Here is a 27,298-nt window from a genome sequence, read left to right on the forward strand (position 1 = left end):
ACGTGTTGTAATATTGACTTGTGCTTGTGAAAAATATATAATTAATTGCTTTCAATGATTAAAATAATGTATGTATCTTTTAACAGAAAACGTAAAATAAAAAAAATAGAATAAAATATGTTTATTATGGAACATAAGATACAAGTATCACTTATTCCACGTCATTAAATTTGAATTTGTAGGCATCCCATACTCATCGGCAAAGGAGACAGAGAATGTAGGCCGAAAGAAAAAGCCGGCGTAAAAAACTCTCGGTACTCTTTTAAAACAGCAAATCATCAAACAACACTTATTTTAAAACAAATATCGCAAATTAATTAGAAGCAGCCTGTCTAGCACTAGTCCCAGGCCCTTTTATCAACTAGATAATCGTTGACTTTATAGTAAGCCTTTTTACACAGCTTTTCTTTAATACATTTCTTAAATTTATAGAAAGGCAGGGAAGGGATTTTATTAAAGAAGAGTATCCCTTTCCCCAAAAAAGAATTACTAACTTAAGATAGTCTAGTACGGGGAAATTGCAGACTGCGTTCGTTCCGTGTATTACCATTGTGCGTATGTTCTATTCTAGTAAACTTATCACTATTTTTGTATACATACATAATATTTTCATAAATGTATTGCGAGGGAAAGGTAAGTATATTAATTTCCTTGAATTTATCTCTAAGAGATTCCCTACATTTTAAATTATAGATTGCACGAATAGCCCTCTTCTGCAGGATGAAAATAGTTTCGACATCAGCAGCATGACCCCATAATAATAATAGCATAACGCCTCCCATTATCTTCTATTGGGTTTGAATTACGCACATTTTTTTAGAAATACGCATGACTCGCTTGTGATAAAGAATTTCTAAAAGAAGAGAGAGGATCGCAAACATCATTCCATACAGCAGTAGAAGTAATGCTGGATAAAAGTCGATCATGTTGACGGAATCGAAGCTGCTACCGCGGTAAGCGCAGGCAGGTTTCTTCGTGTATATTAACCGATTAACTCGATCGTTCAGACCATGTTCTTGATTCCTGATCAAACTGAAAAAAATAGTTATGTGACCTAACATTATTTAGTTAAGTCAGTTAATAATTAGACGCTTAAACCAAATGTTAGCAATCATCGTAGACTTGAAGCCAAAATGAGCCCTTTAGTTTTTTCAAAATTATTAAATTATAAAAATTATAATGTCCAAAGAGGTCGACTACAATTATATTAAAGTGACTCTTCGATTTAAGAACCCTTAATTAGCCAAGTTAGTTTTTTGTTAATCCACCATCGTAACCCCAATACAACTTATTTTATGTAAGTTATAAGTTCATGTATTAAACGAGTAAAGCCAGTTGACACCCAGCTTCAAACATATCTACAACCACCGCCACCGAACTGAACTCACGGAAATAAGGATTTCCTAATCGAGAAATAATGTTTCTTGTATATGAAAAAAAGCCCTGGATTCCATTAACATACATAGTCAAGTCTAGATCCATTTGTAGAGGCTTTTGTTTTAGTTTAAATTCAATTTGTATAGGACTATATTATAAGGCTGTATACTGACATCAACTTGAAATTAGAAATAATTGTGTCTCGCACATTATATTATTTGACAATTATTTAAGCGAAAATGATAGGCAAAACCGTAGGAAATAATGTGAGTGAATCGAGCCTAAAACCACGGTGGACTTACCCAATTTTAAAAATTTCTTTGTACGGCGAATTTTTTCGGCACGTTTGCCAAGCTTTTGATTCCTGAATGTACTGAATCTCTTGAAGACCACACTTTTCGTGTTCGTGAAAATATCTTTCAACCAGCTTGTAGCCAGTTCCCAAGTTCATATTAAAGGCGAATGGTTTCTACAGTAAGAAAACATCCAAAATGACATAACATTCTAAACAAGATCAATAAATAAATAGTCTATAAACATTTTTAATAAAAGATTCTAAAAATCCTACAAAAATTATTGCAACCTAGCTAAATAATTACGATTTATTAATTTATTTAACAGATTTTTCATTTATATGAATAAGAAACAATTACAAACACAGACGTTACTCAGTAGGAGCCTTATCGCAAATAGGTGATGACCTCTTCTAAAATTTCAGTTTAGCATATTATCATCATTCTTTATTCTACAATACTAATTACAACTCTTTCGGCTTTCACACATGCTCCATCTGTCAATGCCATAGCATAGCAATGTCATTGTCATTTTCGCAAATGAAAAAGTTATTTCGCGGTTAAACCTGTCTATGAATCTTGTCCATAGCCATACTCAGAGTCGTCCGTTAATACAATAATAATAAAGCAATTAAATACTCGATCACGACTAAATTAAACATAGAAAAGCCCTTTTTATTCCTATTGGTGTTACTTTAATCTTATTTTAATCTCTGTTAAATCGTAACCATATAGGTACCTACCTTTATATAATAAACCTTAAGTAACCCTTAACTCATATATTATTTAGGGTCTTGTTATATATGTTGTACTTTGTTGTTTGTGCACACACTGTACTAGAGTAAAACATACATTATTTATACCCTAAGTCCACTCGAAGCTCAGGCACATTATTAAGATATTGTATGCATTTAAAAGACGATTATCATTATTTCATCTAAACAAACAACATATTCGTCGGAAAAAGGAAAATGTGTAAATTTTCCTGTGTTTACATATTTTAGCGGAAGTATGACTATTTATTTATTACCGTTTGTAACTTTTTAACTCCTTCCTCTAAACTCATAAAGTTGGCGTCTTTCGATCCTTGAGGCGCTATTTTAGTTTGATATATGGCTTTCCTTATTGGGTCAGTGGCAATCTGTAAAAAAAACATGTGTGAGCACTTATGTACACGCGTTAGAAGTTATACTTCCTTGGCGTAACAAGATAAAAATCTTTATAAATTTTTTATCTTTTGCCTTATAGCGTTTGTAGGAAAAACTACACTAACAATAGTAAAAAGTATCGGTTTTTTGTGACGGTGTTACTCTAATAATTTTTCCCTAACGCACCAAAAGAAGTATAACTTCAAAAAATACATTGTTCACCTCGTTTCGATTTTTGAGTTCTGCACATCTTTAAAAGACTAACCAAAAATTAGAGAAAAGTAGTTTTTATATATAGTACCTACTTGGTTTTATCAAAGCAACATTACGCATTAAAACATAACTTAAGGTGATTTCAAAATTAATATAGAGTTATTAAATCAAGAAAGCGGTTTTAATTTCAATATTTTTCCTATTTCTTACGATTGTGTGTCTTATAGGGCACATACAAAATTAAAAGAAAACCCGTTTCGAAAAGGTCAAGTACCTTTATATATTATGACTTAAGAATCTAGCCTCAAATCTTATATTGATATTTACCGAGAAATGATATCGATTGTACGTCGTATCTTCGACGCCCAGTTCAAGTCGGGAGTTCAGAAGGTCAGATAGAGTCCTTATCTTGTTAGAGTTGGACTGCAACAAGGCTACGATATTTGCCGAATAGGAGGTATACAGGAACACAAACGCGAAAAATAATAGGAGCATTACCACGCGTCCGAGGGTACCTGTAATCATTAATTACGCAATTATAATTGAATATAGAGTTAATATTGTGACGAAATACACCTTGAGAGTACTAATTAATACATGTACACAATATGGTAGATTACAAATAGACACGATTATAAAGACTCGACAATTTAATCGAAGTTTATAAATTCTCCTTAGATCCATTTGGACGCTAAAAAGGTTTTTCACTGCCCTGTATTGTCTAATCTAGTTTGTTAATAAACTAATCGATAATTTAAAAATTGTCTGAGCTGCGTTGTATCTAGACATTTTAGTTGATTAGTAACTTAGTTCCATACTCGGCTGGCGTAACGACTGAAAGAGTCTCGATCTTTGAAACAAGAGTGATCATCAACGATCTTGCGTGCAAAGATAATTACTTTAGTTTATTTAGTTACTTACTAGTTACTTGATTAAGGTAATCTACAATAAAACATTACAATTAACTATATACTCTTCAAATCACCGTGTTTGTTTTTTGTAGTTTTGTATAACAGATAAACAATGCCTAAACCGTCAACATTTCCTTAATGTAAAGGAAGCTGAGGAAACAATAAAGATGTTGTAATATAACATAATTATTACCGCTTTAAAAATGACCAGAGGAAAATATAATAATTATTAGATTAATGAGATAAGTAACTAACCTTTGAGTTCGGTGAAGCTTCCTTGTTGAGAAATAGCACTTATAACCAATATAGAAATATCGCTTATATTTGGTCGCAACACTGTTTGATCGTTCTGGAATATGATAGGAATATGTTTAATTACGTTTACATTGTAAAGTATTTCGTAAAGAAATAAAGTAATTTATAAGAAAACATCAGTTTGTGTATGGTATATATAATATTTGTCATTCGAACGGGTCTCGCAAAGAATTGCGCCCCGGCTCGCCCATGAATATTGTAAATAAAAATACTACCGATGTAGCTAGGACATATCACGCGAAATGCGTAACGCGTCATTCGTGAACTAGTTTATTGTAATTAATATAATATTGTATCTTTTTAGTACAAATTTGAGAGATAGAAAAAGTCCCTGGACACAATGTAGAGTACTATTATAATAAAAAACATTTGGCATTTATATTATTCAAACTCAAAACTTGACGCGATCTTAAGTCGCTTAATATTATTCAAACTCAAAAATTGACGCGATCTTTGGTCGCTAAAATTGGTAATAGGTACCTAATAGGTCATGGTATAAAAGTACCTAACGTGTTTATTTTATATCCAAATATCCTAAGAAAAGAGGAATAAGCTATTAGATTTCTGAATTACTGAAGGTATCTTTTATATCTAGTAGCTTAATATGTATAATATTGCTACATAATGAACCTTTAAAAAATACATACATTGTTCCGGATGTCCAATTTCTCATATTCCCAGTACGCGTTGATGAGTAGAATAGTTGTTAACAGTATAATGAGTCCAAGAATACATAACCACACTTTGGGCCTGAACGGTAATATGAAAAGATTGTTTTGATAGGACAAAGGCGGCTGACGAAATACGAATTTGGTAGTGGGTGGCGAAGGGTACGACAAATATTCTAGTATATCCAGCCGCGATTTTGTTATGAATATCATTGTACCTGTAGAAAAATTACTTGTCGCTTGTCAAATGTATGAGTTTTTGCAAGCCCTTTTAATGGATGGATGGTCTATTTTAACTTAAACATGTGTGCGTGTTGTTCCCACAGTAATGTAAGCGCATGTTCCTCATTTACTAATAATAAACTGTTTTAAAGTGGTTACAAACATTTTGTAGAAAGCCTTGGCGTTTTAAAAGAGGGACGGAGAGTTTATTGCCAGTTCTTTTCGTCCGTTTTACGCCCTTGATTTGAGAACTGGCAGTAAATGTACATTTAGAAGCATTAATTTTTTCTGACAGTCATAAGTGTAAATTAAGTTACCTATTTAAATGAATTATATTTTGATTTTACTTTATCGAATGTATAGATTAATACAGCAAATGTTACCAGCAAGTTCTGCTTTTCCTTGAACCAAATCTCCGACCATTCCGTTAAACGTCCCGTCAGTTTGATATCCCCAAGTGTCAGTATACAAGGTCACCATAGAGGCGTTCAAGAAGTCGTACAGTGGACAAATTTGACGGTACCCCGATTTTGCTACTGTATCCACGAAGATGTTCCTGTAATAATTGAATATGAGAAACTAAATACTCAAAGCACTAATCTGTCTGATTAAATCAAAATTCACCCATCTACGTACCATCTATTTTAAATTCACAAAAATTAATTTGCAGCGTTGCATTTACAATACTTAGACCCTGGATCATCACTTTTTTTATAGAACAGCCTTGCGATTCTATAACTCAATTTCGAACTCTCACAGCGGTTTTCAGAGCGGCGCGGCGGTCGCTCTCAAATCAGTCGTAAAGCAGTCATTTTACGATTTGGCATTGTGATAAACAATAAACTACAAGCTCCCTACTTATCGAATCACAAGGCAGGGGGCTAACGGTATGGTGACGGATATGATGTTATATGATGTGACGGATATGATGTTATATGATGACCAACGCCCAGGGACAAACACTACCGGCTCGCAAAAGCGTCGCAGAACTTTTAAGAATTGGTATGTTTCTTCTTGACGTAAGTACTTCAGTTACTTAGAGTTGAATTATTCGGAAATGCTCCAATGGACAGCTGGTTTTACATAGATGATCAAAATTATACGATCAGAATTTCATATTCATCTTCGACGTCCAATGATGAAACTCAGTTGCAGGTATTTATCCGAATGAATAGCTAATGACTATGACTAAAGTCAAGTCTATGTCTACTGTGATCTTCTTCAATCGTGCTCTTCATTTCTGAAAGTCGTTACGTTAAGTCACGGTGACACTCAACGTTTTCTAGAAAACCTACTCCGATGTTATTTATAGACAACGTATGGGTGACGTCACCCAACGTTACATTACGGCCGTTAGATAACGGCACCGCTTTTCTAGGAAGCTTTAGTGACGCGACACTATTTCCTTCACACCCCCCTGTCTTTGGTAAGCCTCACCGTCTGGGTCTTGGAATGACTTGTAACCGCTTTCACTGGATCGGTCCAGCGAGTAGGGAATCGGTTTAGAGATCTAGTTCTTCAAAATTTTCTGGACCTCTGTGGGTTGGGGGAGAGCAGTATTGGCCTAGCGGCTTCCACGTGCGACTCTCATACCTGAGGTCGTAGGTTCGATCCCCGGCTGTGCACCAATGGACTTTCTTTCTTTATGCGCATTTAACATTTGCTCGAACGGTGAAGGAAAACATCGTGAGGAAACCGACATGACTTAGACCCAAAAAGTCGACGTGTATCAGGCACTGGAGGCTGATCACCTACTTGCCTATGAGATTTAAAAATGATCATGAAACAGATTCAGAAATCTAAGGCCAAGACCTAAAGAGGTTGTAGCGCCACTGATTTTTTTTTCTGTGGGTTGGGGGTGGTAAGTCCAAAAAACTTAAAAAACAATCAGACGCATTCAATAAGCAGTTTAAAGGTATACCTATTAGTGATTTAATTTGTAAAAACTGAAATGTATTTTACTAAGAAATTTAAGCGTAATAAATTAAAATAAAAATGTTTTATTATTTCAAACATAATAATTTTAAAAGGGAATAACTGAGAGTTTCCTTATACTTTACTGTGTATATAAAATATAAGGAAATGTGATAATAATAATAATAATAATAAAGCCATTTATTCCAAAACTTGCTTATGTTTTACAATGTTGTTAGTACTTAATTGCTTAAATTTAAAATGGTTACTTATAATTTCCGTTAGTATTATTATTTATGTACAAGGTTTGGATCCCTGTTGGTTAAAGGCCTCCTCCATCCTTTTCCATGACTCCCTGTCTCTGCCTATTTGTATCCAGTCGTTTCCTGCGACGTGTGTTATATCATCAGCCCACCGTCTTAATTGTCGACCAACATTTCTCTTCCCCATGGGTCCTTTCCATCGTGTGGTTTCAATGGTCCATCTTCTGTCTCGGTATCGTGAGATGTGTCCAGCCCATCTCCATTTGAGTAAGAGTGCGTGCCTGAGAGCATCAGTTAATTTGGTTTTTTGACGAATTTCTTCGCTCCTAATTTTGTGTATTCTCCTAATTTTCAGCATACTCCTTTCCATTGCTGTTTGGTTACTTTTAATTTTTTGTTTTATTTTATTTGTAAAGGTCCAAGTTTGGCAGCCATACAGCAAGCAAGGTAACAGGCATGTATCAAATATTGTCCTTTTCATGTGTGAGCTGTAATTGCCTTTTAAGATTTCTTTTAATGCCCAGAATTTCTTCCAAGTTGTGTTGATTCTCCTTGTCACTTCTTCTTCGTTATTTGAAGTTTTGAAGGAAATTTGTTTGCCCAAGTATATGTATTGCCTGACGTATTCTATATTATTACCTTTTATCACTATCTGGCGCTCCCGATTGTTCGTTAGTATCTTCGTTTTATTTACATTCATTTCAAGGCCGATTTTGGAACTTTCGCAGTCCAGTGATCTCATCATTTCGTCTAAGTCTTTTGCAGTCTCAGCAATAACAGCAATATCATCTGCGAACCTCAGATTGTTTAAGTATTGTCCGTTTATGTACACTCCGCTGTTCTTCCAGTCTAGTTTTTGGAAGATAGTTTCAAGGACTGCTATAAACAGCTTCGGGGAAAGAGGATCACCTTGTCTAACTCCGCGTTCTATGTTTATTTCGTCACCTCTAGTTTCTAATTTAACTCTGCTCGTGCTTTTTGTATAGATATATTTCAAAACATTGATGTATTTCTGGTTGATATTTGAATATTGTAAAGCGTTCCAGATTGCACAGTGACTAATGCTATCAAAAGCTTTGCTATAGTCAATGAACGCCACATACAGAGGTCTATTGTATTCTCTGTATTTTTCTATGACTTGTTCTAATGTCTGTATGTGGTCCATTGTGCTGAAGCTTGATCTGAATCCTGCCTGTTCTTTTGGTTGCTGCTTATCAATATCGTCAGATATTCTCTTTAAGATTATGGATGAAAATACTTTATAAATACTTGCCAGCAGACTTATGGGCCTGTAATTCCCTATATCTAAGGGATTTCCTTTCTTGAAGAGAAGGATTATATCCGATGTACACCACTGTTTTGGTACCTTTTCTTCATCTAGTATCTTATTGAACAATCGCGTAAAATGATATGTTAAAATGGGTGCTCCTATTTTAAGTGCCTCATTGCATATTCCGTCTGGTCCGGGACTCTTCTCGGCTTTCAGCTTTTTCATATGATCATAAACTTCGGAGTATTCAATTTGTCTGATGTGATCTGTCGTGTTCGTATGGGTTGTTTGCGATATGATTTCGGGGTTATTTTGTTTACTATATAAGTTTTTGTAGAAGTTAGTAGCGTGATTTATTACATCTTTTCTGGATTTTGTTTTTAGTGAGTTATTTTCAAGTTTTTGAATCCAGGACTTGTGTGTAGTTAGTTCTTTGTATGCTTTTTTGGCACTTCTAAAATGTTTAATGTTCCTTGTAATAATCTCGTATCTGTGGTTGTTGTAGTCCTTACGGATTGATCTATTAGTCTCTTTGTATATTCTGCTTAGTTCTGTTTTCATATCTTTAGTTTTGTTCTTTGTGTGTAGTAGTTCCGTGCGCCTTTTTTTTTTTTTTTTTTTTTTTTTTTTAAAGTTCCATTGTGTCTTTTGAGAAGATATTGTGTTGGTGGGGATACATATTGGTTTTGTATTTTAAGCTCTCTGTTATGCCTTTTTCCAGGATATTGTAGTATGTTTGGATATCAATGCTGTCTGTTTTTATATTTTCTGTATGTTTTTGTAGATTTCCGATGTAGCACTTTATTTCTGTTTCTGTCTTGGGGATATTAGCTGGTGTTGTATAGGTTTTTCTGCTCTTTACTGGACTACTCAAAAGTAATGTTGCTCTCACTAATCTATGATCGGAAGAGAATTCAACTTTGTTAAGTACCTCAATATTAGTTATAAGTTTGTTGTGGGTTATCATAATAAAATCTATTTCATTTTTAGTTTTGTGGTCGGGTGATAACCATGTCCATCTAGAGCTTGCTTTCTTTTTGAAAAATGAGTTCATTATGGATAGTTTGTATTGATGAGCATAAATTAAGAGCCGTTCCCCTCTATCATTCCGCACTCCGTAACCAAATTTTCCCATTACTGGATAGTAGTTTGTTTTTGGACATCCTATTTTCGCGTTGAAATCTCCCATGACAATGACCTTCCCTTCTGTCTTTGTGTGAGCAAATTCAATGTCTTTGTAAAAATTTTCAATTTCTTCTTCTGTTGATCTCTCTGTCGGTGCATATGCTTGGATTATTGAAAAAGAGAAGCAATCAAACTTCATTTGTAGAAGTGCTACTCTTTCAGAGATTCCTATAAAGTTGATGATGTTATTTTTATACATTTTCTTGATAAGGAATCCCACTCCATATAGTCCTTTAGTTTCGCCAATATAGCAAAATATAAGGTCGCAGGAAATGTGATAACAAGATCTAAATAGTTTTGGTCGCGAGCCGGATGGTAAATATTTTCAATATCAAGGTGGTAATATGAAAAATACATTCAACTGAAAATCTTTTAATTTACTTTAGTGGAATTATAACTACATAACGCCTAAGTGCTATAAGTATTTTTTCGTTGAATGTCACTTTATTTTGCATTTAGCACCCACTAGTAATATTTTTTGCTAACTTATAAATGAAATCTAATAATTTTAATATTATTATCAACATTATTAAAGTACTCTTCCAGTTTTTATCAAAGATCAGATATCTCATCTCATAATATCAGATAAATAAAATAAATAAATAAATAAATATTAGAATAGGGTAAAAATCAGCCTTCCCCGGACCGTTACTTCGCACTTCGCTCACTCCAGTGAGCTTCCGTCCCGCCCTTCAGGCGATTGACAACCCCGCGACGGCCCAAGCCCAGGTCCGAGTCTCGCAGTAGACGCCCTTACGCTAATCGCGTTAAAATCGCCCATTCCGGCCGAGCTACGTCCACAAAACTGCCCGAGCTAAGCTGTTTACTTTAGGCCCTGAAGGCCAACAGCGAGATCTCGAGAGATATCGAGATCAGCGAGAAGTCTACTACCACTAAAGAGCTAAGTTCAAGCTTTTTAATATTCGAGCTACGTAAGTAAACACTGCGAAGCGATCCAATGTGATAATATAAGTTAGTATTTATATTTCTATATTATAATTATGGTTTGGCATTTAAGCTGTAAATAGATAAACAACACGCGTTTAATGCCGCACCACGTCACAGTGGGATGTGTGAATTATATTCCTTGCATTTACTAATAACAAGTTAGTTTGAACGCGCTATTCTTCAAAACTAATAACATTTATCAAGGAAGGCATATAAAATAGACGACCACGCTACGATGGAATGAATGTATGTGAACCCGTCGGCCGCAGCTTGCAAAATATATGGTCAATGATAAAAAATAGTCTATATTGATTAAATATTGGCAATAGACGAAAATAGCTAAAAATATGACCCACATTTGTATGTCAAAGCCAGTTACATACAATTACCGTTTACTTTAAAACAATGAGTAGTTACGTAAATAGCCAATACACAGCTCAGCGGGCAGAGCTCATGTCCTCAACGTTGATATATTTTATGAACTGCGATGCATGTTATTAAATTAAATATTATGTAAATATCATGATGACATACATATTATTGTATGCACTATATTTCGTATTTTTTTTTAATTTAGTTTTTGGTATTGGAAGCAGAGCAGTGTTGAACCAGTGGTTTCAACGAGATGCGGACAAGGCTACGCTGTTATCGTGTCCTGCCTCGGGCGATGGTGGCGCCGTGGGGTTTTGGGTATGCACAGCCGCGAGTCCCACATAACCCTTCACCATCAGGCAACCGTACCACGGGGGTTATGCGTAGCGCATTTCCCCACGAAAAAAAAGGGTTTCAACGAGCGACTCTCACCTGAGGCTTCGTTATTGGCAGTGCATTAACCTTCTGTTTCCAATCGTACGATGAGATGAAAACATCGTGAGGAAACGACTATTTGGGTACAAGGCATGCCTAGCCAAACAGTCGCACACTCGCACCTAGCACAGCATGTGGCTGATCACCTTGTCTATTACGAAATCATGAAACAGGTATTATTAAAAATGAAGTTTCTACAGGCCTGTAAAACATACAACTTGAAGAACAAGGATAAATTACGAGCTAAACACCTAGGATTAAAATCACAAGGTCAAGAAAATATCCCTGTCTACGTAGCAGAACAGCTGACCGCCTCCAGGGCTCGGCTGTACTTCCTTGCTAGAGATCTAATGAGATCAAAATCTTATAAGTTTTGCTGGACTTCCTATGGCCGTGTCTACGTCAGAAAATCTGAAAATTCACCCATTATCACTATAAATAATGAAGCAATCGTCCAAAAACTACTAGGAGAGCAATGACTAGACTTAATTCTTGAACCTTGTTATCTCTCTCTGTCTTTGCTTGCTCGGCCCATTTTATATTTTTGTTTTACCATATTATGTTATTTCATACTAGTTTTACATATTGCCCCAATAACACCCAAACCACATCTTTTTAACTACATAGTAAAATATCTTATGTTATTCTTTTATCAAATTTTGTTCCCGATTGTACACACATTACTCATTACTACTACCAAGACACATAAATACTTTATTAACAAAGGCTTGGATTCGGCCCTACACTACTACACACACACCTTCTCCAAACATATTCACACATTATCAGTACGCGATACTTTCATAATAAGTAGACTATTTAACACACTTCATAACCAACAAGCTAATAAAATGAATGGTTTATTTAAAATTCCATCCAATTATGGATAACGTAATCTCATTGATAACAGAAATTGACAATAGTGAGGTGGCTAATTCTAGCTTATGTGATGTTCATGACATATGTAACCAATCCCCTAAATTTCATAAAAATGATTTAAAAATAATTTCTCAGAATATTGTGTCGGTATACAGCAAGTTAGATGATTTCCAACTCACCCTTGCCCAGCTTAATTTTGAAGCAGATTTGATAATTTTAACTGAATGTAGAATAGATAGTGATAAACCAATACCCCAAATGGAGAACTACACTTCTTATTCGACTACAAACCATATAAACCAATGTGATGGTGTTGTTATCTATGTTTCTAGAAAACACAGTGTCAATGTCAAAGAAATTATTCTAACACATGCATCCTGCCTCCAAATTTTATTTTGTGGAGTTACCGTGCTAGGAATATACCGGTCCCCTTCACATACTAATTCCGAGCCCTTCACGGACTCATTAGACCGACATTTAACATCTTTGAAAAATTGTATTAATTTAATTATAACCGGGGATATTAACATTAACCTGATTGACAGAAATGATGCTCCGCAGCAGGAGCGTAATAACCGGCTTTACTATTTAAACATGCTGGCTATGCACGGCTTGCTACCTGGCCATGTACTACCTACACGGTATGGTAATTGTCTGGATCACTTTATGCTGAGACTAGACAAAAATAAACATTCCGCAAATATAAATGTAATAAATACTTCTGTCACTGATCACTCCACCATATTCTTAAGGCTCTCCAATATACCAAAGTCAGGTGCTTCCACTAAGACAAAAACATTCATTGATTACGATAAGGCGATAGCTACTCTAAGAGATAGCACATTGGTGGCTGACTTAACTTCATTAAACAACCCCAACATGATTATAGAGCTCTTACTAAGTAAAATAAGACAAACCTTAGATTTACATACAGTCACTAAGATCATTACATGCAAATATCGTGTAGTTAAGCCATGGATGACTTTGGGCATTCTACGATGTGTCAGAAATAGGAATAACATGCAGAAAAAGCTAAAATTAGACCCTGATAATGAAATTTTAAAAATAACTTACCGTAGATATCGAAATTATTGTAATAAATTAATCAGAAACCTAAAAAGAAATTATAATAAACAGCAACTAATTCTAAATAAAAACAACTCAAAAAAATTATGGCAAACTGTCAACAATATTACAAATCGGAATAAAAATAAAAGCGACAATTACGAACTGCTCCACTGTAAAGAAACAGCACAAGAGTCTATAGATCATTGTAATCAATATTTTACCCAAGTTGGCAAATCACTAGCAGAAGGTATCCTTGCACAACAACCCGCATACAATTGTTCTGACAAAACTACTTCGAATTATCCTCACTTAACTTCATTTGTATTAAGAGATACTGACAATGATGAGGTTCTTAATGTCCTGATGGGGTTAAAATCAAATAGTGCTCCAGGCTGGGATGGCATTCCTACCCAATTCTTAAAGCTAACTGCTGATATAATTGTCCCTATTATTGTTCATTTGATCAATCTATGCTTTGCTCAAGGTGTCTTTCCAGATGCACTGAAAATCGCTGTAGTTACCCCAGTGTACAAAGGAGATGATAAAACGGATATAAGCAATTACAGGCCTATTTCTGTTTTACCACCTATTGCCAAAATACTGGAGAAAATAATTAATAAACGTTTAATGAACTACCTTAATACATTTAATATCCTCTCCCCAAGTCAATATGGCTTTAGACGGGATTTATCGACAGAAGATGCCGTGTTGGATCTCACATCGCTTATTACTAATGCTGTGGATAAAAACAAAAAATGTGCTGCAGTGTTTTTGGATATGAAAAAGGCATTTGACTCAGTATCAATTACAGACCTTATCGACAAGTTGGAGAAAATAGGCATAAGAGGAATTCCCTTGAAATTATTCAAAGACTATTTATGCAATCGAAAACAGAGTGTAAAAATAGGAAAACACCAAAGTGAACAATGTGAAATCACCTTCGGAGTTCCGCAAGGAAGTGTATTGGGGCCCACTCTATTCCTTGTATATATTAATAATTTATGTAACATGGATATAGAAGAGGGAACAATGTTCACTTATGCTGACGACACTGCTGTCGTTTTTGTAGCTGACACCTGGGAGGCTGTTAAAAATAATTCCCAAAAGGGCCTTGCAAGAATAGCTAAGTGGCTCAGCGATAACCTTTTGACCCTCAATACCTCTAAAACTAACTATGTATGCTTCTCCAATTATAACTCCTCTCAACCACCTCCGACGTTTGCTATTCAAATACATACTTGTGGCTCACCTCATTCTATAATATGCTCATGCGATTTTATTAAGCGGCAAAACTGCGTAAGATACCTGGGTACTATGGTAGACCAACGCCTATCATGGCGCGATCATATAGAGCTAGTTATGGCTAGAGTAAGAAAACTCATATGGTTATTTAAAAATCTAAGACACGTAGCTGACTCGGCCCTCCTAAAACAAATTTATACTGCTCTTGCGCAGTCAATATTAATATACTGCATTCCGGCCTGGGGTGGTGCCATTAAAACAAAATTCCTGGAACTGGAGAGAGCACAAAGGTCACTACTCAAAGTTATCCATTTTAAGCCATACAGATTCCCTACGGAAATGTTATATGCGGTTAGCGATCTTCTGTCAGTACGTAAGTTGTATGTACTGCAAACTACTCTTAGAACCCATCGACATATTGGATATGATCCTAGTATTTTGAACAGACGTAGAAGGCATAATGTGGCACCTTTACCAACTTTTAAAACTAAATATGCTCATAGACAGTACTGCTACCAGTCTGCTAACTTATATAATAAATTAAACAAGGAATTAAATCTATATAATATGAATAAATATAAATGTAAAATAACTATAAATTGTTGGTTAAAAACTCAAACCTATGAAGAAGTTGAATCTACTATCTAAGAATTACTATTCTAAAGTCTACTTTTATCTTACACTCTAAAAGAACACACACACTCAAACATATGATACAGACATATACACACATACCTCATACACACTCACTCACACACACTTACACTCTCACACATCAACATACACTTAACTGAATACAACGAACACCCCTCAATTTATCACTCATACACGATGCATCTTTTAACTTGTATAAATATTGTTTTGTTTTTGTAATATTATTCCCTTTTGTCTAAACTTACATACCTAATTAAGTGTACCTAGGAAGAGCGGATACTCCAAACACAAGTATATTATACATACTTAAATGGAGGCTCCAGCCACATGTTGTTATCATTGTAAGTGATTGAATAAATATTTTTTCATTTTTCATTTTTCATTTTTTCAGGTATCTGAAATCTGAGGCCCAGATCTAAAAGATTGCAGCCGCACTGGTTTTTTTTGTATTATGTGTATGTGTATTGTGTATGTTTGCAAACTTAGAATAACGTCAAATATTCATGTAAGCATTATTTTGTACCTATTAACAAAACAATAAAGCAGATGATTTTGAGAATAATTGCTGATGTATATTATACACAACATAGGTTCATATACACTGTATATGCTTTTGTAGACTTAGGGTCTGTTTCACAATGTATGCATAAAGTACCAAATAGCTATGCAACACATAAATTATTTGTAAGATAAATTGTGCTATTTGACATTCATCGGACTCATAGCTTATGATGGATTTTATGTAAAGAATAGCACTATCTGACAGTCGTGAAACGCAACAACAGTGTTTATCCTACTAATAAGTAATAAATAGCTAATTTGGAACTTATGTAGAACTTATCCGTACATTGTGAAACAGACCCTTAACCTTACCTTAAAGTCATAATTTCGTTCTTTGTTCTATTATCAGTTATAACAATTGAAGCCGCTATTGGTAGGCCCATGAGATTTTTGCGTCGTATTGAAGCTGGTTTATCCATTTCGCTAGTTTTATTTAAGCCATTCGACGCTGTCCAAGTACCAAACGATTCTTTTATAAGCGCGCCGTAGTTATGTGTTTTGTAAACTATAATATAAACTTTAATTAGTGGAAATTTTAGAGTACACATATATATCTGTTTAAAGAGGTCTAATCATTTATTATGTATTTTCGAAATTTAAATCATATATCGAAAATATCAATTATATAATTACGCTTAATACATGTGCTTTTTGCAATAAACGCCACATTCATATGAAAAAGTTTAGAAAAAATAATAAAAAGTACTGTGTAGTAGTTTTATGTGTTACACTTTAAACTAAACGGAATTCATTAACAAAAAGCTTTAACTTTACTTACGAATGAACAAGCTATAAAGATTTTCTTTCATTTCAGCAACGATAACATTAGAGTCGAACAAAAAGTTGTAATTTTCCAGTTTCTCAGCTTGTTCGATGATAAACCACCGTGACGGGTTTCGGAATTTATTTGTATCATTTGCCTAGAAAAAGGTAGTTTATACAAAGCATAGGTGTTTTTTCTTAAAAAGAACATCGGACGGGACAGCCGAAAAAAACGGCTCGGCCATACCATCCATTTCTTCGAAACAGTTCAGGTTTCGAGCCCCCTAGGTAGCTAACTCATTAAATATTTTTATGCCTGTGACAGCTACTACAGTACTTATTTGTGCGTTTTTCTTACAACGATAACATAATTTGACAGATAGATGAAATATTATTTTAGTTATAATAGTGCAATTTATAATAATACATAACCTTTATCCGGTTAAAAAGTTTTTTCTTTAAATGTGTAAAGGTTATGTCAATAAAAGACAATACTATATGGAATACTTACCTTTTGTAACAAAGCTTTACTTGCGGGACAGTTCAATTCGACTATTATTAACACATCTTTATTCTGAGGAATTTTGTTAAAATCGTCACTATTAAATACGTAATAGACTGAATGTTGCCTCCACAATTTTGCCATCTGTATAATTTCATTATCTAAATTTTGAAAAAGTGAAATTTAAAAAAAGTTAATTTAAAAAAAGCTGATACACAAGGGTTTTGAAACGTTTTGATAAGGCAAACCTTATCAATAAAAAAAATTAGGCTAATGCTTTATGCTCCTAGTAGGATATCTAGTAAAATATAATATATGATAACTACAACACCAGCTTAGTAAAATAAAAAAAATCCAAATAATATAGCGAATAGCAAACTAGTAAAAATAAATATTTTTTCACTATTTTTAATGTAAATTATAATTTCTTACGTTTATATTCACAAATGAAAGCAAAAATTGCGGTAGGTTTGTTAAAAGAGTTTACTAAATCCACTGTCATATTAATCTCATTCAAGGCGATAGACAAACTACTTTTAAAAAATAATAATAAAAACAATGCTTTGTATTGCATTCTTAGTTTTGATTCTATTTAACTGTTCCCTTTGGTGGACAGTTAAGGAGTGGTTAGTTTCTATTGACAAGCATAAAAGCAATATGCCTGGTAATTGCACATATGTGTAATTATCTAATTAAAAATTAAATTGCTCGATGTATATAGACGCTAAAGACCTGTAAGCGGCATAAGTTACTATTTAATTTGCAAAGATCTGAAGGCCCAAAACTCCCTTATGAAATTTTAGGCAAGTTGGTCAGTGCCTCACGCACTGTGGATATAATATGAGACATGACAGTTTCCTCATAATGTTTTTCTCGACCGTAAATAGGGAAAAACCTGTTGGCACACAGCCAAGGGATTTCGACTTAAAGGATAAGAACGGGCGCTTAGCACAGCTCGAAAAAAAAACCTTTTGAATGAAATCTTGTTATCAAATTTTTATTTATTTAATCGTAATTATTGAGCAACAAGACCTAAAGACCATGACTGAAGAAGAGTGTATTGTGAATATGATAGTGGAAGAAGCAAGAAGCAAGCTGTTAAAATCGTAGTCAATGATCTTTGCCTACTCCTTAGGGAAACAAAAATGATCTAGATAAGCAAATGAGAATGCTTCTTTATAAAATTTCCAAGTTCGCTCTCAACTTACCAGTGACCACGTGGAACTGCTTTAAATAAAACACATTCATTTTAAATCGACTTTTATTTCGAAAGTATCTTATGCAGATTGAAAATGCAAAGTCGGGGTGCGTTGCGATCTAATAGGTACAATAATTGAAGCTTGCCATATCATTAGCAATAATAACTGGCTCATTTATTACAGAGGGTATCATTGTTAGCTAATAGTTATACTAATCGGTGTATTATGTGGCTTTCTATGCTAAACGATAATTATTAGGTTCGTTAATTTGCTTTGTAGCCAGGGATGTGCTAGGAACTTGTGTGAAAAAATCAATAAATTAATAAAATTTAAAGTTTTACGCAGCATCAAAGTACAATTTTGTATGTCTGTTATATAAATAACAAATAAGCCAATGAAAAGTTTTTCATAGAACGCTGCAATTCACAGGCATCAAAAATATTTAATGAGTTAGCCACTTAACAATTATGGTAAAAATTACAGATTTATTTCTCCATATAACATTTAACTAAGGGTCTGTTTCATAATGTACAGATAAGTTCTACATAAGTTCCAAATTAGCTATTTATTACTTATTGGTAGGATAAACACTATTGTTGCGTTTCATGACTGTCAGATAGCGCTATTCGTCACATAAAGTCTATCATGAGTTATGAGTCGATTAATGTCAAATAGCACAATTTATCTCCCAAATAATTTATGTGTTACATAGCTATTTGGTACTTTATACATACATTGTGAAACAGACCCTTAATCTACAGTCTTCCGCTTCATATTCAACTAACTTTCCACGTAGTATTTTTGAGCAAAAATATATTCCACATAACTTGTAAAAAAACTTGCAACTTAGTTTATCTACCGTAAAAAGTTATTCGAAAACATTGTTAGGACTATTCGAGAACTACTATGTTTTTCTATGCAAGACATTTTTTTTTTTGCATGAAGGTTTTACGCGATCGTTTCTCTTTTTCGTATAAGATTTCGAAAATTAATAATGTCAACGCCAATAGAGATCCATAGGATAGAATCAGTAAAGCCGGATAGCAATCGACCATGCTCACAGATACAAAATTATCTTGTCTGCTTAGACATTTCGGACGTTTCTCGTAAAGTAATCGATTTTCCCTTTGTTGCAGACCGTGCTCCTGAAGTCGTTTTGTACTTGAAAATAATAATTTCAATTAAAATCTCGAACTTTGTTAGATTCGATTGCCGATGAACGAGTATTTCGGGGCAGAATAATAATACAAAGTTATAAATGACTACTATATTCCCTTCGTATTATGGGATTTATATTCTGGTTACATTGATTAGAATTCATTCGTTCGTTAGAGAAGTTGTATTTTTAGTACTAAGCTTACTTTATTAATTTTAAAACATACATGTTATGTACTAAACTATTGGTATATAGGTTTGTATGTATTGTTTCACAGATTGATCAATTTGGATTGACACTAATGTGCTATTTGTAACCTACGTAACATGAATACAATATTTATATACATAGCAATTATTATGCCAAATTAAATTACCCAATTTTAAACAACTCCATATACGGCGTATCCTTTTGGACTGCAAGCCAAGGGTCAATCACTTGTAAATATTGGATCTCTTCGAGCCCACATTTTTCACCTTCTTCAAAATATTTGCTCACGAACTTGTAACCTACACCGGTTTCCATATGGAAGGCGAAAAGGCCCTAAAACATAGAGTTATAATCTATATTCCTAAATATTTGACTAATTCATTGATACAAAGCCACAAGAGTTAGAAATGAGTGTTGGTAAATTATTTAAATAAAATAATAATTTTCTATGTTGTTGATATACTATGAAATGTAAAGACCTAGGCCATGTGGATGAATATTTACAACAAACAACAGATCCGACAGACGTTATCCTGCATGATATCAAGCGATTAGGATATTAAACCAAGAATGAAAGTATCGACTACAGAGCCATTTGCCGGGTTGATTTGTGAATCCACAAACCATCCATTTGCTTTCTACTAATTTTCATTAAAAGATTCCTCATTTTTAGATTTCTGTTTAATACCATCTGCATTTTCTTTATTCCTTCATCCATCGTCATGAAACGTGTTTTACCACCAGATAGCGTAATTTTTGTTTCATATATCGCCTTTCGAATAGGTTCGGTCTCTATCTAAAATCAATAAAATTTAAGTCTAACTTTACTCAATTTTTTCTTATAGGACGAATAATTTGTATTATAAAACTAGTACAATGAAATTAAATTATTAGGATAACGGCGACCCAATTGCTTTCTAGCCATCTCTTTCAAGACTCCGTGGTACTATATTTTTGTATTACATTTCAGTTATTTTTTAAGCTATCTAACCTAAATCCATTTTCAATATTTTTACTAATTATAATATGCAAATACATATCGACCAATTTGAATTAATGAATCATTGAATATAAGCGATAATATATTTCTGTGAAAATAATAAATGTTTGCCTTGAGTTTGACGAACTTTTGCATATTTTTTTATTCAAATACTTGAGGCAAACACAAAACCGCGTTAGCTCAGATCAGATATGTATTATTATTTTAAAATACCATTTTATGTTTCATGATAGAAGTTTAGTTTACCGAAAAATAGTATCTGTTGAAAACAGTGTCATGAACGCCAAAACTAAGTCTGGAATGTAATAAGTCGTCCAAACTCCTTATCTGTGAGGAGCTGGACTGCAGCAGAGCAACGATGTTGGCTGAATACGATGTGTAAAGGAATGTTAAGGATATAAAAAGCAGCAGTAAGACAATACGGCCGAGGGAACCTGAAATGGAAATAATATTAGTGTACATTTTTAACAAAAACGCGTTTAATTTTTGGTATTATAAATGAACGGTTACGATTTTTTATATAAAATAAAAGTAGTAGAATATTTTATTAAATAAAAGTAAGTGAATTTTAGTGGCTATAAATCTAGCAGATTTCGGGCAAATAATAGCGAGGCAACACTGAATTTGTCACTGCAAAGATGTTTACTGCCTTGCGATTCTGTACCTTACTTTTCGAACTCTTACTGCCTGCTCACCGCCGCTGCGAAAACCGTTTCAAATCCGTCGCCCTCAAATCAGTCGTGAAGCAGTCATTTTACGATTTGGCATTCTGATAAAGAGGGAGCTTGTAGTTTATTGTTTATAACTACAAGCTTAGCTCGGGCCTTACGATAGTACTATGCGTATTTTCGATTTTTAGTTAACTTTTAAAAACACCTGATCCAATCTAGGTTTTCCATATAAATCTATAGCTACTTTTCTATTACGATGGCTATTCAATTTTACGTATCGTTCGTGCCTTATAAATGATCAGGAAAATGATTGCAGTGATCTTTTCATATTAAACTGCTACACTAAAATAGATAACTAAAGCTTAAATGGTCGTTTAGTTGTTTCCTTGCTAATAGCCGAAGTAATAACACGATATAAGTTGTTCGGAAAGTTCCGATAATTAACGATAACAAAACAAATCGCTTTAAACAAATATGGGAGCTTGTGCTCGGTGAAAACCAGCCTAATGACGAGCACTTAATTATTTCCTGCCCATGTGTTTATTCTGTATTAGGTAGATGCTATTCCACTTAGCAGACTGCGAAACAAGTTTTCATAGAAAATCAACGCAAATCGCGTCGTTATCAATAAAAAACGTTAGAAAAGATAATGATGAAGAAGGTAATGTAGAAGTATGCATGAAGGCATAGATTAGACTCTTGTGCATTGATAACATTTATAGGAAAGTTTCGTGTGTAATTACGAGCCGTTCAAGTATTAGGTACGTAAGCACTTTAGGTGGGGGGCTTCTTTGATTGTCTTATTTGGTGATTACGTCAACGGTAATTATTTATTTTTATACACATATTACCCACGCATTGTCTATGCTTGGAAACGAAATGCATTTTCGAGGACTCCTACAAAAATTAATACTTTTATATACTATTCATCATTGCTTACTTTTGCTGACAAGAGGTTGGTGGGGGGGGGGGGGATAAATTGCAGTAAATCTGCTTACGTAATACTTGAACGGCCCCTTAGCTTTCTGAGCTACACGATATGGATTCTTGAGTAGGACTTGTTCTTCACGATGTTTTCATTCATCGTATGAGTTTATTGCGGAAAGAGAAATAAAAATCGCGCGGCCTTCGTCCTTAGAGATTCATGGCAAACAGCTTTTTTATAGATAAGGTACAATTTAAAAATAAATAGGTCTCCTGGTCACGTTCTCAAATCACTCTCCTCATCAACATCCTATAGTAATGAGGAGAGAGGTTAAATTATATAATTTATTTTTATTTTTATTTTATTTAATGATTATAATGTAATGTAATGTAGATTATATATATATATATATATATATATATATATATATATATAATGTAATGGATTAGACGCAAAAACAAACTCGCACGTAGCGTAAATATTTCTTCGACAGTAAACTATCATTTACAGTGCTATTTACATAATTACTCAGATAACGCTGTGTCCCACGTTTTATTCCAATGACCTAGATTTAAGAAGCGTGTGTTATGATACATTGAACCACCTCAATATTCTTTATTATAGAACAGCAAACGGACAGCGGGCTCACCTGATGTTAAGTGAGCCCACGGGCATTACCAGAGAGCTCGCGAGTGCATTGCCGGCCTATTAAGAATTTGTACGTTCTTTTCTTGAAGGACCATAAGTCGAATTAGTTCGGAAAGTTAGTGGGTAGCTGGTTCCACATGGAGGTGGTGCGCAGCAAAAATTGGATTAAATAACGCTCAGTTGTGGAACGACAGACCTTTTTCCAATATAACAACAACAACAACATAAGTCTTAACATCAGGAATGTCTACTCTTCTCTTTCAAAGCTCTTTTTAAATGTATTTGATCTACACCGGATTCCTTCAATGGAATTTTCACTTAAATGTGTGGTTCATACTTTACAATATAATGTATGACGTAAGAACGTCTACTTTGAATCACGCAATGGGTTTTATTGAGTTCTTTTAAATACCTTTTAGTTCGGTATGGCTACCTTGTTGACAAGTTGCTGCAAATATTAAAATTGCAATGTCTGATACATTTGGACGAAGCACGGTGGAATCCAGGTTCTGAAAAGTGTTGTTTTAAATAAATACTAGTGGACCCGACAGACGTTGTCCTGCATGATATTTCAAGCAATTAGTAAAGCAAAGTATGAAAGTACCGACTGCAGCGCCATCTGGCGGGCTGATTTGTGAAACTGAACCATTCCCAGATCCCCTTGAACACACACAAAAAATTTCATCAAAATCGGTCCAGTCGTTTGAGAGAAGTTCAGTGACATACACACTCACAGAAGAATTATATATATAAAGATAAAAAATCGAATTCTCCGTGGACTTGCGGTGATTATAAACAGACGAACACACTCTCCCACACACACTCACATTCACCCTCTCACCTTACTCACAGGAAGACCACTTCAACACACCACACCATAGTATAACTAATTGTTAAATACATAGATTGTACATTTTAAGAGATTAGTTTATTTTTAGTTATTTTTTTTTCAATGAGCTATTGTACTCGATGCGAGTTTTATTTTTTTTGTCTGCTATATTTAAGGGTTAGGCGCTGTATGCTGAAATATAGGTTCACACCTAATTCAGCTTCAGATAAACGTGACTATTTTTGTTGTTTTGTTTAAAATAAACGGACTAATAAACGTGACAAAGTTCATTCGTGGAGCTCATATTATATAAAGGCATACGAATACCTACGCAGCTTTAATTCTACAGATGATGACAGATGGAAACAATTATTCTACTTACCATTGAATTTTCCAGGCGTGTCTTCTTCCATTCCCAAAACGTGATGAAAAACAAGGCAATAAATAAAATTACTAACAAAGAAACACAACCGTACCATAGATATTTATGAAAGGATAATAAAAAGAGATTATTTTCGTAGGATAGTTTTGGCTGTCGAAAAACAAACATCGATCGAGTTGGAGTCGGACTGGATATGTATTCGACCACAGACATACGCTGGGTCGTAAAAAACATTGGAGAACCTGTAAAACATATTGAAGAAGTTAACTTGGAAATCATTAGAAATATTGGAGTTGGATTATATGGGTTAGAATCAGATACTTTAAGCAGTGTTAAAAAAACCATTGGTCCTAGTTGTTGGTCTAGGATTTCTAGGGTTATTCTAGGTTTCGTGATTTGTTGCCTTCTGTGCCTGACATGCCATCGACTTTTTTTAAGTTTCCTTACGATGTTTTCCTTCATGATACGAGCGAGTGTTAGATGTGCACTGAAACCACTAGGCCAAGACTGCTCTTTAATGATGTCATGATGCAATGTGAACCTTCATTTAATAAATAAGTAAATAAAAATAAAAAAGCCTTATTGTTGTTAACAAGTTTTACACAGAGTAGTTTCGTGTGCCTAAAATTAATTTACTTATGACAAAAAAACACATTTTGACTATTAACTAGAGTTTAACTAATATACTAACAATTTTACTATCTATTGATTATCGGCAAACGGTAAAAACCTTCATTTATAGAACTGAAAATGACTTGGTAACATGTACAGTGGCTGCAAGTACAGGAATGACTTCTGTACACCCAAAGAAACTTGCCAATTTATTTTTATTGAAACCTATAGCTTTAGGTTTAAGTAACCTAATTCTTCCATCGGTTCTTTACCTCCGATATCAACTTCGCCTCTCACTATGTATCCAGTCATACCATTCCACGAATTATTATTTTTGTATCCCCATGTATCAGTAAATATATAATTCTTGCTGGCATTTAAATAATCCAATAGATGATTTATAGTTGGATAGTTAACTTTGGTAATTGTATCAATGTGATCATTCCTGAAACAGGTTTATATTGCCAATATATCTAAAAAAATGTTTTATCTCTCTATAAGGACAGAATATAGACATTAGACATTCTACCTAAGGCGAATGACCAGTGTTTTCCAATGTAGGGTTCCAAGCCCGAAATTCGTTGAAATTGCACGAAAAATAGTTTTTGGGTCTGATTTTTGAGCACAAATTTATACACAAACCATTCAGTTCGCAGCCTCCAACCAGCAATAGGAATTATATGTCTGGGTTGATAGGGGAATACATTTCATGCAATTTTTTCACTCGTACAAGGTGTATGCTGAGAGCGCAGAGGTCGCTTACTCGCTGGGGTCGAACTAGCTGTTTACTCTAGAATATTGAAGTTTGCAACACCGAATGTACAATGACAAGTTAGAAGGGAAAGTCATGGGCAAATTTGTTGCATGTTCTGTTGCATTGTATCTGTAAAACAGCAGAAATCTTTTTGGTTTATACGGGGTAGCAAAAAAAAATTGGTTTCGCAAATTTGTCGCCCTAGGTTAGGCCTACTCAGCCTGCTAATAGATCCGCCACTAATATAAATATTGAACACTACAAAACAGAGATATTTATAGATTGGTGTATAAAAAGTAGGGAAATAACCTTATGATTGCGATCATTTGAAATCTAAATGCACTGAAGCGTTGCAATGCTATTTGTGAATTTGCGTAGTCATTTAAAAATAAATTGTTATGTGAAATAACAATTTATTTTTAATTAAAATTTTTTTTAAATTACTATTTTTTTATTTTTTTTATTTTTAATAAAAAAAATAAAAAAATAGTAATTTTATTAAAGAAACTTTATGTTCTTTGAATAGCTAGTCTTTAAAACCAAGTTAGCTTTGTTTCCAACATAAAAAAACGTGTGTGTACTTATGTACACGCGTTAGAAGTTATACTTCTTTGGCGTAACAAGATAAAAATCTTTTCAAACATGTTACCTTTCGCCTTATTTCTACGTTTGTAGAAAAAACGGCTCTAACAATAGAAAAAAATTACCCGCATCATTTTTCCCTAACACGCCAAAAGAAGTATAACTTCAAAAAATCAAAAATGTTGAGTATAGCTAACTTCAGGGTGTCGGTTTTTTGTGACGGTATGTGCGCGCATCTTCAAAATTTACTCTCATATTTTTTCCCTATCGCGCCATAATGTGTATAATCTTAAAAATTGTGCCAGATTGGTGTAGAACACTTATGACAGAGAAGACTTACCTTAACAATGATCATTGAAACACAAACCAATGTGTCTGCATACACTGGAATTCCATAATTCTTCAATAAAATATACATAACTATCCTATCGTGATCCCCTGGTACACCTGAAACCATCGGTCGTTGCAGGTGTCCTCGGATGGCGGTTATCACTTTATTTAAAGTGACTGGCTCGTATAATTCTTGTTCCATAATTTAACGAATTCCCGTATTCGTTATGTAAACTGATATACCCTACAATGGGTATATCAGTTTACATAACGATGTAATAAACATGTTTTTTTTTGTGTACGACTACTACTACTACTACTTTTGTGTTTTCACCACGACACGTAGTGAATAATACACAAATGTTACTAACTTTCCATCCGTTAGATGATGAATACTGTCGCTGTCTGTTAGCACAAAACACACATTAATAGCATTTAATCCTAAATTTTTTCGTCGTAGAGATGTAACATTTACCCATTCTTTGTTTTTTATTAAACCGAAATTAGCGCTCCATTCTCCGAATCGCTCAATTTGCCAGTTTGACATGTTGGAGATTTTGTAAACTGTAAAATAATTAATTCTATAATTATGACAATTCCTGCGATGACACGTAAGAATTAAGGTCACAATGTACGGATAAGTTCTACATAAGTTCCAAATTAGCTATTTATTACTTATTAGTAGGATAAACACTATTATTGCGTTTCACGACTGTCAGATAGCGCTATTCGTCACATAAAGTCCATCATAAGTTATGAGTCCGATGAAGTGTCAATATCACAATTTATCTTCCAAAT

General features: G+C 34.1%; 2 protein-coding genes across 2 annotated transcripts; both read right to left on the bottom strand.

Moving 5' to 3' along the window:
* Positions 1 to 668: 668 nt before the first annotated feature.
* LOC125055094 (ionotropic receptor 75a-like) lies at positions 669 to 5,189 on the bottom strand. The gene is made up of 6 exons (XM_047657333.1): positions 4,905 to 5,189; positions 4,198 to 4,291; positions 3,359 to 3,546; positions 2,701 to 2,811; positions 1,680 to 1,846; positions 669 to 1,032 (listed from the first exon to the last, which is right to left on the bottom strand). Exons 1-6 carry the CDS (start codon positions 5,136 to 5,138, stop codon positions 789 to 791), a joined length of 1,038 nt encoding a protein of 345 aa, XP_047513289.1. The 5' UTR covers positions 5,139 to 5,189; the 3' UTR covers positions 669 to 788.
* A 14,740-nt stretch (positions 5,190 to 19,929) lies between these two features.
* LOC125055093 (ionotropic receptor 75a-like) lies at positions 19,930 to 27,053 on the bottom strand. The gene is made up of 7 exons (XM_047657332.1): positions 26,872 to 27,053; positions 25,107 to 25,279; positions 24,223 to 24,464; positions 23,424 to 23,520; positions 21,014 to 21,201; positions 20,456 to 20,563; positions 19,930 to 20,100 (listed from the first exon to the last, which is right to left on the bottom strand). The coding sequence occupies exons 1-7, from the start codon at positions 27,045 to 27,047 to the stop codon at positions 19,930 to 19,932; spliced, it is 1,155 nt and encodes a 384-aa protein (XP_047513288.1). The 5' UTR covers positions 27,048 to 27,053.
* Between the last annotated feature and the right edge of the window lie 245 nt (positions 27,054 to 27,298).

This window comes from Pieris napi, chromosome 13 (genome assembly GCF_905475465.1).
Source record: "Pieris napi chromosome 13, ilPieNapi1.2, whole genome shotgun sequence".
NCBI classification, from domain to species: domain Eukaryota; kingdom Metazoa; phylum Arthropoda; class Insecta; order Lepidoptera; family Pieridae; genus Pieris; species Pieris napi.

Coding starts and splice junctions, on each gene's coding strand:
- LOC125055094 (XM_047657333.1), bottom strand. CDS start 5,138: ATGATATTCATAACAAAATCGCGGCTGGATATACTAGAATATTTGTCG. Junction 2,812..3,358: donor ACAATCGATATCATTTCTCG/GTAAATATCAAT, acceptor TTTTTTTTACAG/ATTGCCACTGACCCAATAAG. Junction 1,033..1,679: donor AAAGAAATTTTTAAAATTGG/GTAAGTCCACCG, acceptor TATTTTTTTCAG/TTTGATCAGGAATCAAGAAC.
- LOC125055093 (XM_047657332.1), bottom strand. CDS start 27,047: ATGTCAAACTGGCAAATTGAGCGATTCGGAGAATGGAGCGCTAATTTC. Junction 24,465..25,106: donor AGGCGAAGTTGATATCGGAG/GTAAAGAACCGA, acceptor TATGTTTTACAG/GTTCTCCAATGTTTTTTACG. Junction 20,101..20,455: donor GAATAAAGAAAATGCAGATG/GTATTAAACAGA, acceptor TCTATGTTTTAG/GGCCTTTTCGCCTTCCATAT.